General features: G+C 38.1%; 1 protein-coding gene and 1 long non-coding RNA gene across 2 annotated transcripts; both read right to left on the bottom strand.

The window, feature by feature from the left end:
- Positions 1–6906: 6906 nt before the first annotated feature.
- LOC121399523 (protein FAM135A-like) lies at positions 6907–8837 on the bottom strand. The gene is made up of 3 exons (XM_041580551.1): positions 8573–8837; positions 8148–8258; positions 6907–7836 (listed from the first exon to the last, which is right to left on the bottom strand). The coding sequence occupies exons 1-3, from the start codon at positions 8763–8765 to the stop codon at positions 7610–7612; spliced, it is 531 nt and encodes a 176-aa protein (XP_041436485.1). The 5' UTR covers positions 8766–8837; the 3' UTR covers positions 6907–7609.
- On the bottom strand, positions 8833–12469 carry LOC121399524. Its single transcript, XR_005965112.1, has 5 exons — positions 12382–12469; positions 11569–11666; positions 10127–10370; positions 9922–10013; positions 8833–8907 (listed from the first exon to the last, which is right to left on the bottom strand). It is a non-coding gene; the product is annotated as an uncharacterized LOC121399524 (long non-coding RNA).
- Positions 12470–12492: the final 23 nt, after the last annotated feature.

Below are 12492 nucleotides of genomic sequence, written 5' to 3'. Positions count from 1 at the left end.
TTTTGATCTACACCCCCATCACTTTGTGATTTCCATGGCACTTTTACAGGCTTTACAAAGGTACCTAAATTTTTAAAGACCGTTGGGATGTTGTCTTAAGGACCTGCTTCCTATAGGGATGACAGTTTTCATCAAAATCAAGTTATCTGTTGTGGCTCAACTCATTAGAGTCACATTAGGAATGTGACTTGCTACTAAGGAATTTTGGGAAGTTTTGTTGAGAAAAGTCTCTAATCCACAGGAAACCAGGTCCCGGGGAATACCAGTTACAGACCAGTAGAACTCTATTACATTGCAACCCTACCTGTCAGCTGGGCCTTTGCAAGGTTTAATGTTTCTAACCTGTAATGTTCAACATATACAACTTATGAACTATACCCTAAAAAGTAATATGCCTAGAAAATGGCTTATTTTATATACTGAATTTATTAAACTAGTCTAAGGATAGTAATGATCCAGGCCTTCAAAGTTGTCATAGAAGTTATCCATCTTGAATTTTGTTAGGAGTGTCTGCGACATGCACATGCCCAGTGGGCTCTGAGCAGCTGTTGAGAAGCTAAGCTTAGGGGTTGTTGCAAATCATCAAGCAGAAAATGAGGTTGAACTGTATTATAAGCTGATGATGATTAATACATTCTGATGCTAACTGTGCTTTTTCTGATCTGCTGTACCAATAATGATTTATTTATCAGCCTCAGCCTTATATTGTGGCATTTATATTATATATATTCAGTATATTGTGCCCAGAGCATGTGCAGTAAATCAGCAGCAGAAAATATGGGGAGCTACTGGGGCATCTTTGGAGACACAGATCTTTACAGGGCTGCTATCAGGGGGGCACAAGTTTGACTTTTGTCCCGGGCCTGGCCATGCTGCTGAAGATGCTACTTGTTGGTAACCCTGGCACCAATTTTTTAGCTTGTAGGGGGCCCTGGCCACCAATTTTTTTTTAACTTGTAGGGGCCATGGCATCAATTTTTTTTAACTTGTCGTGGCCCTGGCACCAATTTTTTAACTTGTAGGGGGCCCTGGCATCAATAATTTTTTTTAACGTTTCTGGGACCCTGGCACCAATTTTTTAGCTTGTCGGGGGTCTTGGCCACCTATGTTTTTTTTAACTTGGGGGGGGACTTTGGCCACCAATATTTTTTGGGGGGGCTTGTACGTGGGGGGCCTGGCCACCAGAGGGTATTGAAAAGTGAAGGGAGGCAAAACATTTGGGCTGGATTGGGATAGATGCAAGCAAAATGTTATGGTATTTGCTGTCAAGTTGATCCTATTTATGTGGAAATGTATAATATTTTAAACTAGTTTGGTTCCGGGAGATTCCAGACAGTGGCAGATGTGTGGGATAAGATAAGGAAAAATTCTGTTGGTATTTGTGGCTTACTGTCCATTAGGAAAGGAGACTGGGACTATAATACATGTACTATAGTATACTCGTCTAAGGGATTCTGTCATGATTTTTATGATGTAGTTTTTATTTCTAACTTACACTGCAAATAATTCACTCTACAATATAACAATTAATTCCTGAACCAGCAAGTTTATTTCTTTTAGTTGTAATATTGGTGTGTAGGTGCATCTCAGGTCATTTTGCCTGGTCATGTGCTTTCAGAAAGAGCCAGAACTTTAGGATGGAACTGCTTTATGGCAGGCTGTTGTTTCTCCTACTGAATGTAACTGAATGTGTCACAGTGGGACCTGGATTTTACTATTGAGTGTTGTTCTTAGATCTACAAGGCAGCAGTTCTCTTGTGTTAGGGAGCTGCTATCTGGTTACCTTTCCATTGTTCTGTTGTTAGGCTGCTGGGGGGGAAATGGAAGGGGGTGATATCACTCCAACTTGCAGTACAGCAGTAAAGAGTGACTGAAGTTTATCAGAGCAAAGGTCACATGACTGGTGCAGCTGGGAAACTGAGAATATTTCTAGCCCCATGTCAGATTTCAAAATGAAATATAATAAAATCTGTTATGCTATTTTGATAAATGGATTTTAGTGCAGAATTCTACTGATATGTTTTGAAAAAAACATTTTTTACCATGAGAATATCCCGTTAAGCTATACCATACCTACAACTGTACAGAACAGTTTAGAGCATACATAGCATGTAGAATGTCTCCACAAGAAGATGTTCCCAGGATGATAATAATGGTCAACTAAGGGGGACAACTTCATTTATCTTTGCGGTCATAGGGTTCCAATAGCTCTATGCTTGGCCCAAATAGCTCTGTACTGAAAACCATAGAAACTGAATAATTTAGCAAATCAGATCAACAGAAATTTAATTATAAAGTGCAAAATCCAATATTACTCAGGGAAAACATTAGTTACTGTACATAGTTAAATCAAGCTGAAAAAAGATAAAGTCCATCAAGTTCAACCCCTCCATATAAAAACCCAGCATCCATACACAAACCCCTCCATAATTTCACATACATTATATATACCCATATCTATACTAACTATAGTGTTTAGTATCACAATAGCCTTTGATATTATGTTTGTCCAAGAAATCACACTGCTTCAAAGGAAATTTATTTTCCTCTAGTCTGAAGGGGTGGCCTCTGGTACGGTGATCCACTTTATGGGTAAAAAGGTCCCCTGCTATTTGTCTATAATGTCCTCTAATGTACTTGTAAAGTGTAATCATGTCCCCTTTCAAGCATCTTTTTCAAGAGAAAACAACCCCAACCTTGACAGTCTCCCCTCATAATTTAAGTCTTCCATCCCTCTAACCAATTTAGTTGCACTTAGTCTCTGCACTCTCTCCAGCTCATTTATATCCCTCTTAAGGACTGGAGTCCAAAACTGCACTGCATACTCCAGATGAGGCCTCACCAGGGACCTATAAAGAGGCATAATTATGTTTGTATCCCTTGAGTTAATGTTATCTACAAAAAAACCCTAGATCCTTCTCATTTAAGGAAACTCCCTACACACTGCCATTTAGTGTATAACTTGCATTTATATTATTTTTGCCAAAGTACATAACCTGCATTTATCAACATTGAACCTCATTTTCCAGTTTGCTGCCCAGTTTTCCAACTTAGTCAAATCACTCTGCAAAGTGGCAGCATCCTGCATGGAACCTATAGTTCTGCACAATTTAGTGTCATCAGCATAAATAGAAACAGTAATTTCAATGCTCACTTCCGGGTCATTAATTAACATGTTGAAAAGCAAAAAACCTAGTACAGAGCCCTGCGGTACTCCACTAAAACACTGGTCCAATTAGAAAATATTCCATTTACCACCACTCTTTGTAGTCTATCTTTTAGCCAGTTCTCTATCCAGGTACAAATACTATGTTCCAGGCCAACATTCCTTAATTCAACCAGTAACCTTGTGTGTGGCAATGTATCAAATGCTTTAGCAAAGTCTAAGTAAATCACATCCACTGCCATCCCAGAATCGAGGTCCCTGCTCACCTTCTCATAAAAAGAAATTAAGTTAGTCTGGCAAGATCTATTACGCATAAAACCACGCTGGCACAGACTCATAGTATTATGATTTGCTATGAAGTCCAGTATCTTATCCTTTATTAACCCTTCAAAAAGCTTTCCTACCACAGATGTCAGACTAACTGTCCTATAGTTTTGAGGCTGAGAACGTGATCCTTTTTGAATAGCGGCACCATATTAGCAATTCTCCAGTCTCTTGGCACCATGTCAGACATCAATGAATCCTTAAAAATTGAGTAAAGAGGTTTGGCAATCATGGAGCAAAGCTCGCTAAATACCCTGGGATGAATGTCATCCGGCCCCGGACCTTTATTTATCTTAACATGTTCTAGTCTCTTTTGAATTTCCTCATGTGTAAACCATGCATCATTAGTTGTATTACTAGAACTATTAAGAAGGAAACCTTCATTAACTGGTTCCTCTTTTGTGTAGACAGACAAAAAATATGAGTTCAGAATCTCTGCTTTTTTTGTTCTCATCAACCAGCTGACCCTCTCTGATATTAAGGGTCCCACCCCTTCCTGCTTAATTTTTTTCCTATTTTCATATTTAAAAAAATATTTTGGAATCTTTTTACTGCTTGCTGCAATATTCTTTTCCACATTGATTTTAGGTTGCCTGATTTATTGCCCTCCTTGTACCTTATTAATGATTTGGCTGTCCCAGCTAACTTGAAAGCCTTAAAAGCACATCTTTTCTTACCCACCTCAACACCAACACTTTTATTGAACCCAAAAATGTTTTGCTTTGCAATGACCTTCCTTGCTTACAAGGGGAATATATTGACATTGTGTAAAAGCTGCAACAAAAGCCAACTTTTGGAAATAGATCAGCCAGTTACCAAAGGAAACAACAAAGAAATGGTAAATGGCATCACAAGAAGAAAATATACAAATACAACATTCATAAAGCTATAGGATGCAGCAGAATTGCTGTAGGAGGGTTACAAAATAAAAAAAACCTTAGAATAACAGCCCACAGTAAAAATTAGTATAAAACATTAATATAACAGGTTTTTGAACATGAGGGGTACCTCAGTTACCCCAGCTGGTATACCTTAGATCCAGTCAAATTGGTCTCAGTAACCAGTATTGTACATGTTATGTAACTCTTCTCTCTGGTGAGCACTTGGTGGAAGGTTAACCACACTGCATCCCACCACAAAATAGATCTTTACATAACTTGGGCACCGGTGGCTCTTTAAAAACAAATGAAAAACTTTATTGATCAGATATAGCACAATTCCTCTGTGGGTGCAAGACCTCAGTCAGTAAATGCTTGAAGTACTTTTTTTTTTGCTTTTTGCTAGCCTGACCACTGACCTGTCCCTATATGGACGGAATTAATGCTTAAGAGCAGCTTGATTCCATTCATCAACAACATATTGATGAAATTCAACGGCATAGTCCTCTACAGGCCTCTGTCCCTGGTTAAGAGAGTGAAGGGCAGCTGCCACGAGGGTCATCATAAAGAATGGCCATAACTTTGAAAAAAGAATCAACACTCTGGAGGGCTGGACTTTAATGTTTCAGATAGATGGAATGGCCAAGACTGGGGTTCTATCCAAAGAAGCTAAATAATTACCCCAACTTTTACTTCAGAAGGATAAGTGTAAGGTTTGAGAGAAAAGAGTAACTTTGTTCATAAAGTCTCTAAATATCCTTCAATCACTGCAAAACTTGTCAGGTAATGGAACCTAAGGTTCACAGGTGGATGGAGACAAGGAAGACCCAGAAAGCTGAATACAAGGAGCTTGGGGAGGAGAAATTGCTGCAGGTTGACATGCTGGGTCAGAACGGGTACCAGGAAGCAGGAACAACAACGCTGGGTAACTGAGATGGAGCCAAGATAATCTAATGATGTGTTACAGGTTTCAGCATCCATTTAAAGGACAGGTATCAAGATTGAGGCACGTTCACAATTGGTCTAGTGTGCTGGAATTGACAAACATGTACATGACCGCAGAAGTACCATCCCAGTTGCTCACACATGAGAATGCAAAGACCCAGGCACATACCTTCCAGGACAGACAACTAGGTGAGTGACCTTACAGCCAAGTAAATACTTTACTCCAGGAAAGGGAAACATCTCCCCCTCCTAACTGTAAATCAGGACTAGCTCTTAGCTGTCCATACCATAACCTTCCTGGAGAACTACTTAAAGGGGACCCGTCACCCAAAAAAGTATTCAAAATCCTATTTTATCACATTAGTCAAGCAAAATGAACTTTAATTACACTATATAAATTTATGAATCTTGTTTCCTTCAGTCTGGGAATTCATAATTATAGCAAGCAGGCAGGAGTCATTTTGTGGACACTGTTATTAAGACAAGCCTTGTATCATCTCCGAATCTTGTTTGTGCACCAGAATGGGGGACCTGATGTCCATCCCCATGCCCTGGCTACACAATTTAATGGTGAAGAGAAAAGGGGGAATGTGGGGAGAGCAGTGACATCTAGGAAGTGCTGAATGGAAAGTGAAAGTATGACTAAGGCATAGAGGAGGGGCAGACAATATTTGATTTACAGCTGAGATTTTTAAATGAGCTTACAACAGCTATGAATGCTTTAATAAAAAATAGAAATTAGATTTCATGTTTAATTTGAAAAGGACTTTTATTATAGAGCTTTTTGTGTCTGGGTGACAGGTACACCTTAATAAATAAACGAAATAAACCTTGAAAAAACCATTAGCCCCCAACAACTGAACAGCAAAAAGACAGAGGGGCTCATTTATAAACGTCTCGCAGGGCAGATTGGTTCGCACACTGTGAATATATTTGCCCTGCGCATGGTTACATTTATAAAGCTGAATAAGAGTGTGTATTTTTTTGTTCACAATGTGAATGTCTATAAGAGCTTTTTAAATATGTCAAAAATGCAAATTGCAAACATTTATGTGCACACTCTGCATTTGAACTACACCACAACTTTGGTGGCAGAGAAAATAAGATCGAAACAGGCTGTCTGCAAGTTTGGATATATGTCTCTGAACCATTAGTCTGTATCTGTGCTATAAAACTAGCAGTTATGGATACATAGTTGGCCAAATGGACAGAAAAGAGTGATTTGCTTGTCTCTGCCTATACGGTTGCCACCTTTTCTGGAAAAAAATACCGGCCTTCCTTTATTTATCTTTTTTCCCTATTAATAACATTGGCATCAACCATCATTTTTACCGGCCAGGCCTGTACCGGTGTTGGTAAATTATCCAAGGTTAATTACACAGATAAATGTGCATGTGGGTGGCATGTTTCTGGGGTAGAAGCCTGGTGGGAAGGCAAGGGACAGTCTATGGCCAGTTAAAAACTTGTTGAAGTTCTCAGCAGCTTTCATCAATGTCTAATGTGCTGGGCATGGGCAAATGTGACCAGTGACCCACCTGGTAATGATAACAAAATAAAAAATTTTTTTTAATAAAGTTTATTTTATTGGTGTCAGTAACAAAGAATATATAAATTTTACAAATGTTTATATACAAAGTGCTACATACAAAGGTATATACAGTATAAGGAAATATACATGGATATATGCAGCGCTGTAAGTTAAAGATGTTTCTGGAATCTTCTTCTTCTTTTGCCTTTGGCGTCAGCTCGTATAGTGTAGAAGAGAAGTCAGTGTTGTTAGTTCATTGTGCAACAAGGTAGTAGAGGTTCTGCAACTCCATGTCTCTGGCACTTCAATAGCATTAAACATGTCGGGCATCACATTTCTTCTATTCAAAATATTTCAGGCCAGCATTGTGAAAGAAGTTCTCCAAAAATTGCCAAGATGAAACGAATGCGCAGTGGCCCGTACGTCCAATGAAAGAATTGAATGATTTGGGCATATCAAAACTAACGTCGTATCTCACAAAGTTACAGTTCTTGTTGTTTAGAATAGGCTCAAGGGTGTTTCGGAGCATCTCTGTATAAACAGTTCCTGAAAAGGAAATGGAAAACATTATTAATAAATATACGGTAGCCTTTCCATTACAGCAACAAACTTATCCAGCAAAGACTTGTGCACCTTCTTTATGTGCTGGAAATGTTTTAAATACAATGTACAGCTAGAACTATTTAGCAGGGGTCAACTCTCCTCCAGCCAAGAGGCCTACTTTCCTTAGTCTGATGTATGTTCTGTGATAAACAAACCTGTAAAGAATCACAGCAGTGTGCAAGGCATTGTGGGAGTCTTGGATGGTGGAGAACTGGCTCGTGCTTCAATGGTGCATGTACTCCATTCAGTAGACATATGTATAAAAGTGAGACCCTTACCTATCTCATCTCCCTTCAGAGCAGCTTTGCACATTTCAATACGAGTGGAGTGATAGGGAACAATGTGATCTTGTAACGCGCTCACTAGAATCACATTCTTGAAGTGTTCCAAGCCTGTAATACAATAATATTCACCATGAGATTCCAGAACAAGGTTAAGGCATCAATACAGACGTGCCATGAAATGAAGGGATGATACTTTCAATAAGATAAATTTGAAATCACTATTTTGCAATGTAAGTTACTCAAGAGTATTGGGTTCATATCAGGTCCATGGTGGCTGCACTTTAAGACCTGCAAATATCTTAAAATACTACCTCGCTCGTTTCTAATAAAACTATCAAATAACAGTAGCTTTATTTGGGGATTTTGTACAATTTAATATACAGATGAAATCCATACAAAAGACGGGCCCAATGTCTTACCTGTTTTCTGGCTAAGTTTGTACAGGAACGTTTGTCTTGGGTCTTTGTGATCTGTGAATGCCATCTGGGATACGGAGACAGATTTATCGAACAGCTGCTCAAGCCACAGGCCTATAACAAAAGACATGCACATATTTATTAATTGTATTATATACAAACATGCTAAAGTTAATTGAAATGTAGGTAAAGGCGCGGGGTTATATTATCAATAAAACACACTGCATCTTAAAAAGTTTTAAAATACAGCTGTGAACTTTCCTAAAAATAATACTTTATATTTTTGACTTTTGTCCTGTAATAATGATATATTACATTGTACTTGATGTAAATTAAGCAGGGTTAAATCCATTTACATATATTTCTTGTTGTTTCTAATCAGTCAGTTACTTGTCAATAATAAAACAATGTAGCCAGTAAATCCCTACCAGTTTTAAACAGATTTCTGCTGTGGCACATAAGACCCATATGTGGTCCACCAAAGGAGAGGAAAGTGTGCAGGTTTCCAAGGAAGGCTTCAAATTCAGGTCTCCACAGAGCTGCGCGTATTATCAGAGCGCCCAGAGAGAAGCCAATAAAGCTGCGGGGAGAGAAAATTAACATTACTATAAAAAAATTCATACATATTAATTAATAAGTATAGAGATTCTTGCTAATTACTGTACCTGATTCTGGCAATAATGAGCTTTTTGCTTCCTATGTGCTCTAATATTTCAATTAGGAGACCGCTGGCCAAATAATCAATATCTTCAGAGGTGGAGCCCTGTAAAGAAAATACGAGAAGTAAAAAAGACATGCATAGAGACCAGCACTAATGAAAACATTGTAGCTGCCACAATTATTTAACGGCGTATAAAATAGCAATAATAAAGGGCCTATCTGCTAACAACCAGCAACAATAATCTTCTAAGACATATCCACTTCCTGTCTTCCAGCAACATTTTCCATGAAATGTGATCATATTTTTCTATATATCTTGGGATATCAAATCCCACAGAAGTCGTTTTTGTCTTCTGATCGATCAATCATAGGGTTAATTTGTTTCATTTTAAATATCAAAATGATCTTTATAGGCCCCCACTGCAACTGATCATTTCATATTAATCATCAGTAAAATAATAAAAAGCTAATAATAAAATGATACATTTCTCAGGATAGTTACATTTTGGGGCCGATTCACAAAGGGTCGAATATTGCGGGTTAATTAACCCTCGATATTCGACTGGGAATTAAAATTCTTCGACTTCGAATATCGAAGTCGTAAGGATTTTAGCGCTAATAGTGCGATCGAACGATGGAAGGATTATTCCTTCGATCGAACGATAAAATCCTTCGAATCGAACAATTTGAAGGATTTTAATCCAATGATCGAAGGAAAAAAACTTAGGAAAGCCTATGGGGACCTTCCCCATAGGCTAACAATGAGTTCGGTAGCTTTTAGATGGCGAACTAGGGGGTCGAAGTTTTTTCTTAAAGAGACAGTACTTCGATTATCGAATAGTCGAACGATTTTTAGTTCGAATCCTACGATTCAAAGTCGAAGTCGTAATCGAAGGTCGAAGTAGCCCATTCGATGGTCAAAGTAGCCCAAAAAACACTTCGAAATTCAAAGTTTTTTTACTTCGAATCCTTCACTCGAAGTAGTGAATCTGCCCCTTTATCATCATTGGCTATTAGTTTACATTGAGCTGAGATGGATATAATGTTTGAACAGTTTCATATAGGAATAGCGATATCTCCCTCAGAACGCGATGCACAGACATGTCAGCGTACGTACCTTGTTGTACATAGACATTAGGAAGTCGGTCTTTCCATGTGTCACGCCACACTCGATGTAAGGTCTTACTAATACAAGATCATATTCGGAACCTAGAGAAGAAATAAAGCTGTTTTTTAACAGGGCAAGGCAATGGTATAGCATAGGACAAAACACCCGCAAGTGTTGGTGTCAGAATCCAATCTTAAAATAGTTTTTTACTTACCAGCTCTGCCATGTACACAGACTACTAGATGTGTTCCGTCATCTTCACTACTGGCGTTGTCTTTGGAACCTACAATAAAATAAAATAGAATAAGTCAATGTAATCAAAGTAATGCCCATCCTTCATTCATAATGTAATGGAAAAATCAATGTTTATCTTACCAGTAGAACTGCTCTGATTTTCTCTGACTTTTCGTTTAGGTACAAGTTGCTCCCAAAGGAGTTTCTTTTCGTTGGATAATAATCTACACAATAAGAACACACAATGTTGGGTCAAGTAAAACTGTCCATTGAAACACAAAATAAAAGGAGCAATATTCGCATGTATTTTTGCTCACTGGGGGTGTTGTTGCTATTCTACTCCATGTGCCAATATTATAAGAAAATGACATGATGCATTTCTCATTAAACACAATGGGTAACGTAGGCCCTGCCCTATAAGACTGTTGGGTCTCACATTGCTTGATGTACATTTTTTAACTGTAGCTCACTTTTAACCCACTAAAGAAGAAAAGTTAATATCTTCATCTTTGTTACATTTAATGATTTAATTAGACATATTTAGGGGCCGATTCACTAACTTCGAGTGAAGGATTCGAAGTAAAAAAACTTCGAATTTCGAAGTTTTTTTTGGCCTACTTCGACCATCGAATGGGCTACTACGACCTTCGACTTCGAATCGAAGGATTCAAACTAAAAATCGTTTGACTATTCGACCATTCGATAGTCGAAGTACTGTCTCTTTAAGAAAAAACTTCGACCCCCTACTTCGCCATCTAAAAGCTACCGAACTCAATGTTAGCCTATGGGGAAGATCCCCATAGGCTTTCCTAAGTTTTTTTGATCGAAGGATATTCCTTCGATCGTTGGATTAAAATCCTTCTAATCTTTCGATTCGAAGGATTTTATCGTTCGATCGAAGGAATAATCCTTCGATCGTTCGATTGCACTATTTACGCTAAAATCCTTCGACTTCGATATTCGAAGTCGAAGGATTTCAATTCCCAGTCGAATATCGAGGGTTAATTAACCCTCGATATTCGACCCTTTGTGAATCGGCCCCTTAGAGTATATGATGCCTGATGTCAATGTTTTCATGGTTTGTTGGAAGACCCATATAGATATACAGTATTTGCATTTAATTTTATGAGATTGCATCAGAGAACATTTATTTTATTTAAGAATAACGATCTGTACAAAGCACCAGTGGGGTAAATACTACTGTACCAGCCCCAGTAATCAATAGCAACCAATGAGATTCTCCCTTTCCAACAGGCAACCAGATGTTGATTGGTTACTCAAAGTCACTGGTCCTGGTGAAAAATGAACTACTTCTATTTCTATGTAATATTGTGCATAGTAAGTGCCCTGACTGCTGTGTATATTTGTAGATAGAGAGATATAAAGATAGCATTTCTGTATGTACAATATCACATTCTTTACCTGATCCCGGATATTGTCAAACTGTTCGATTCTATGAGTTGTGCAATTTGGCTCAATAGACGATTTGCCAAAGAATCATATTCAGCCAGAGTTTCATCCTATAAGCAAAACAAAATTTTTTTATAAGTAATTTGAAATAAATACAGCATTGCCTTGAAAACCTAAGAATCAGACGAAAAACAGAGACTTAATACCTTGGGCATTCTAAAGACTATATTTTTAAGGCCCCTTTCCTCTAGCAACCTATAGGGGCTAAATTTAATACAGGTATGGGACCTGTTATCCAGAATGCTCGGGACCTGGGGTTTTCCGGATAACAGATCTTTCCGTAATTTGGGTCTTCATGCCTTATGTCTACTAGAAATTCATTTAAACATTAAATAAACCCAATAGGCTGGTTTTGCTTCCAATAAGGATTAATTATATCTTAGTTGGGATCAAGTATAAGCTACGGTTTTATTATTACAGAGAAAAAGGAAATAATTTTTAAAAATTTGGATTATTTGGATAAAATGGAGTCTATGGGAGACAGCCATTCCATAATTCAGAGCTTTCTGGATATCGGGTTTCCGGATAAGGGATCCTATACCTGTAAAACAATTTAAACTCTCTTTCAGGACTCTGACACGACAAAGTAGCGTCAGCCCTCCCCCAGATTAGATTTCCTATAATCATATGGCTTCAATATTTTTATTGTTTCAATAGTCAGAACCAGCTATGCAGCAAATAGCAAGGGGCAAGAGGACAATATATCCCGTAACCATTTCTCCCTCAGTTATTTATCTTGTTCCAAGTGCCGGCAACATACTGTACCTTGTTTCCTAGATGTCCGATGACAGCAGTTCTTCCACCGTGACATCCATATACAAAGGTAGTTATTATTTGCTCATCTGTTGTACCTAGGGTAGAAATAAGTCCATGGTT

Source organism: Xenopus laevis, chromosome 1S (genome assembly GCF_017654675.1).
Source record: "Xenopus laevis strain J_2021 chromosome 1S, Xenopus_laevis_v10.1, whole genome shotgun sequence".
In the NCBI taxonomy this organism is placed as follows: domain Eukaryota; kingdom Metazoa; phylum Chordata; class Amphibia; order Anura; family Pipidae; genus Xenopus; species Xenopus laevis.
This window is presented reverse-complemented; position numbering and strand designations above follow the sequence as displayed.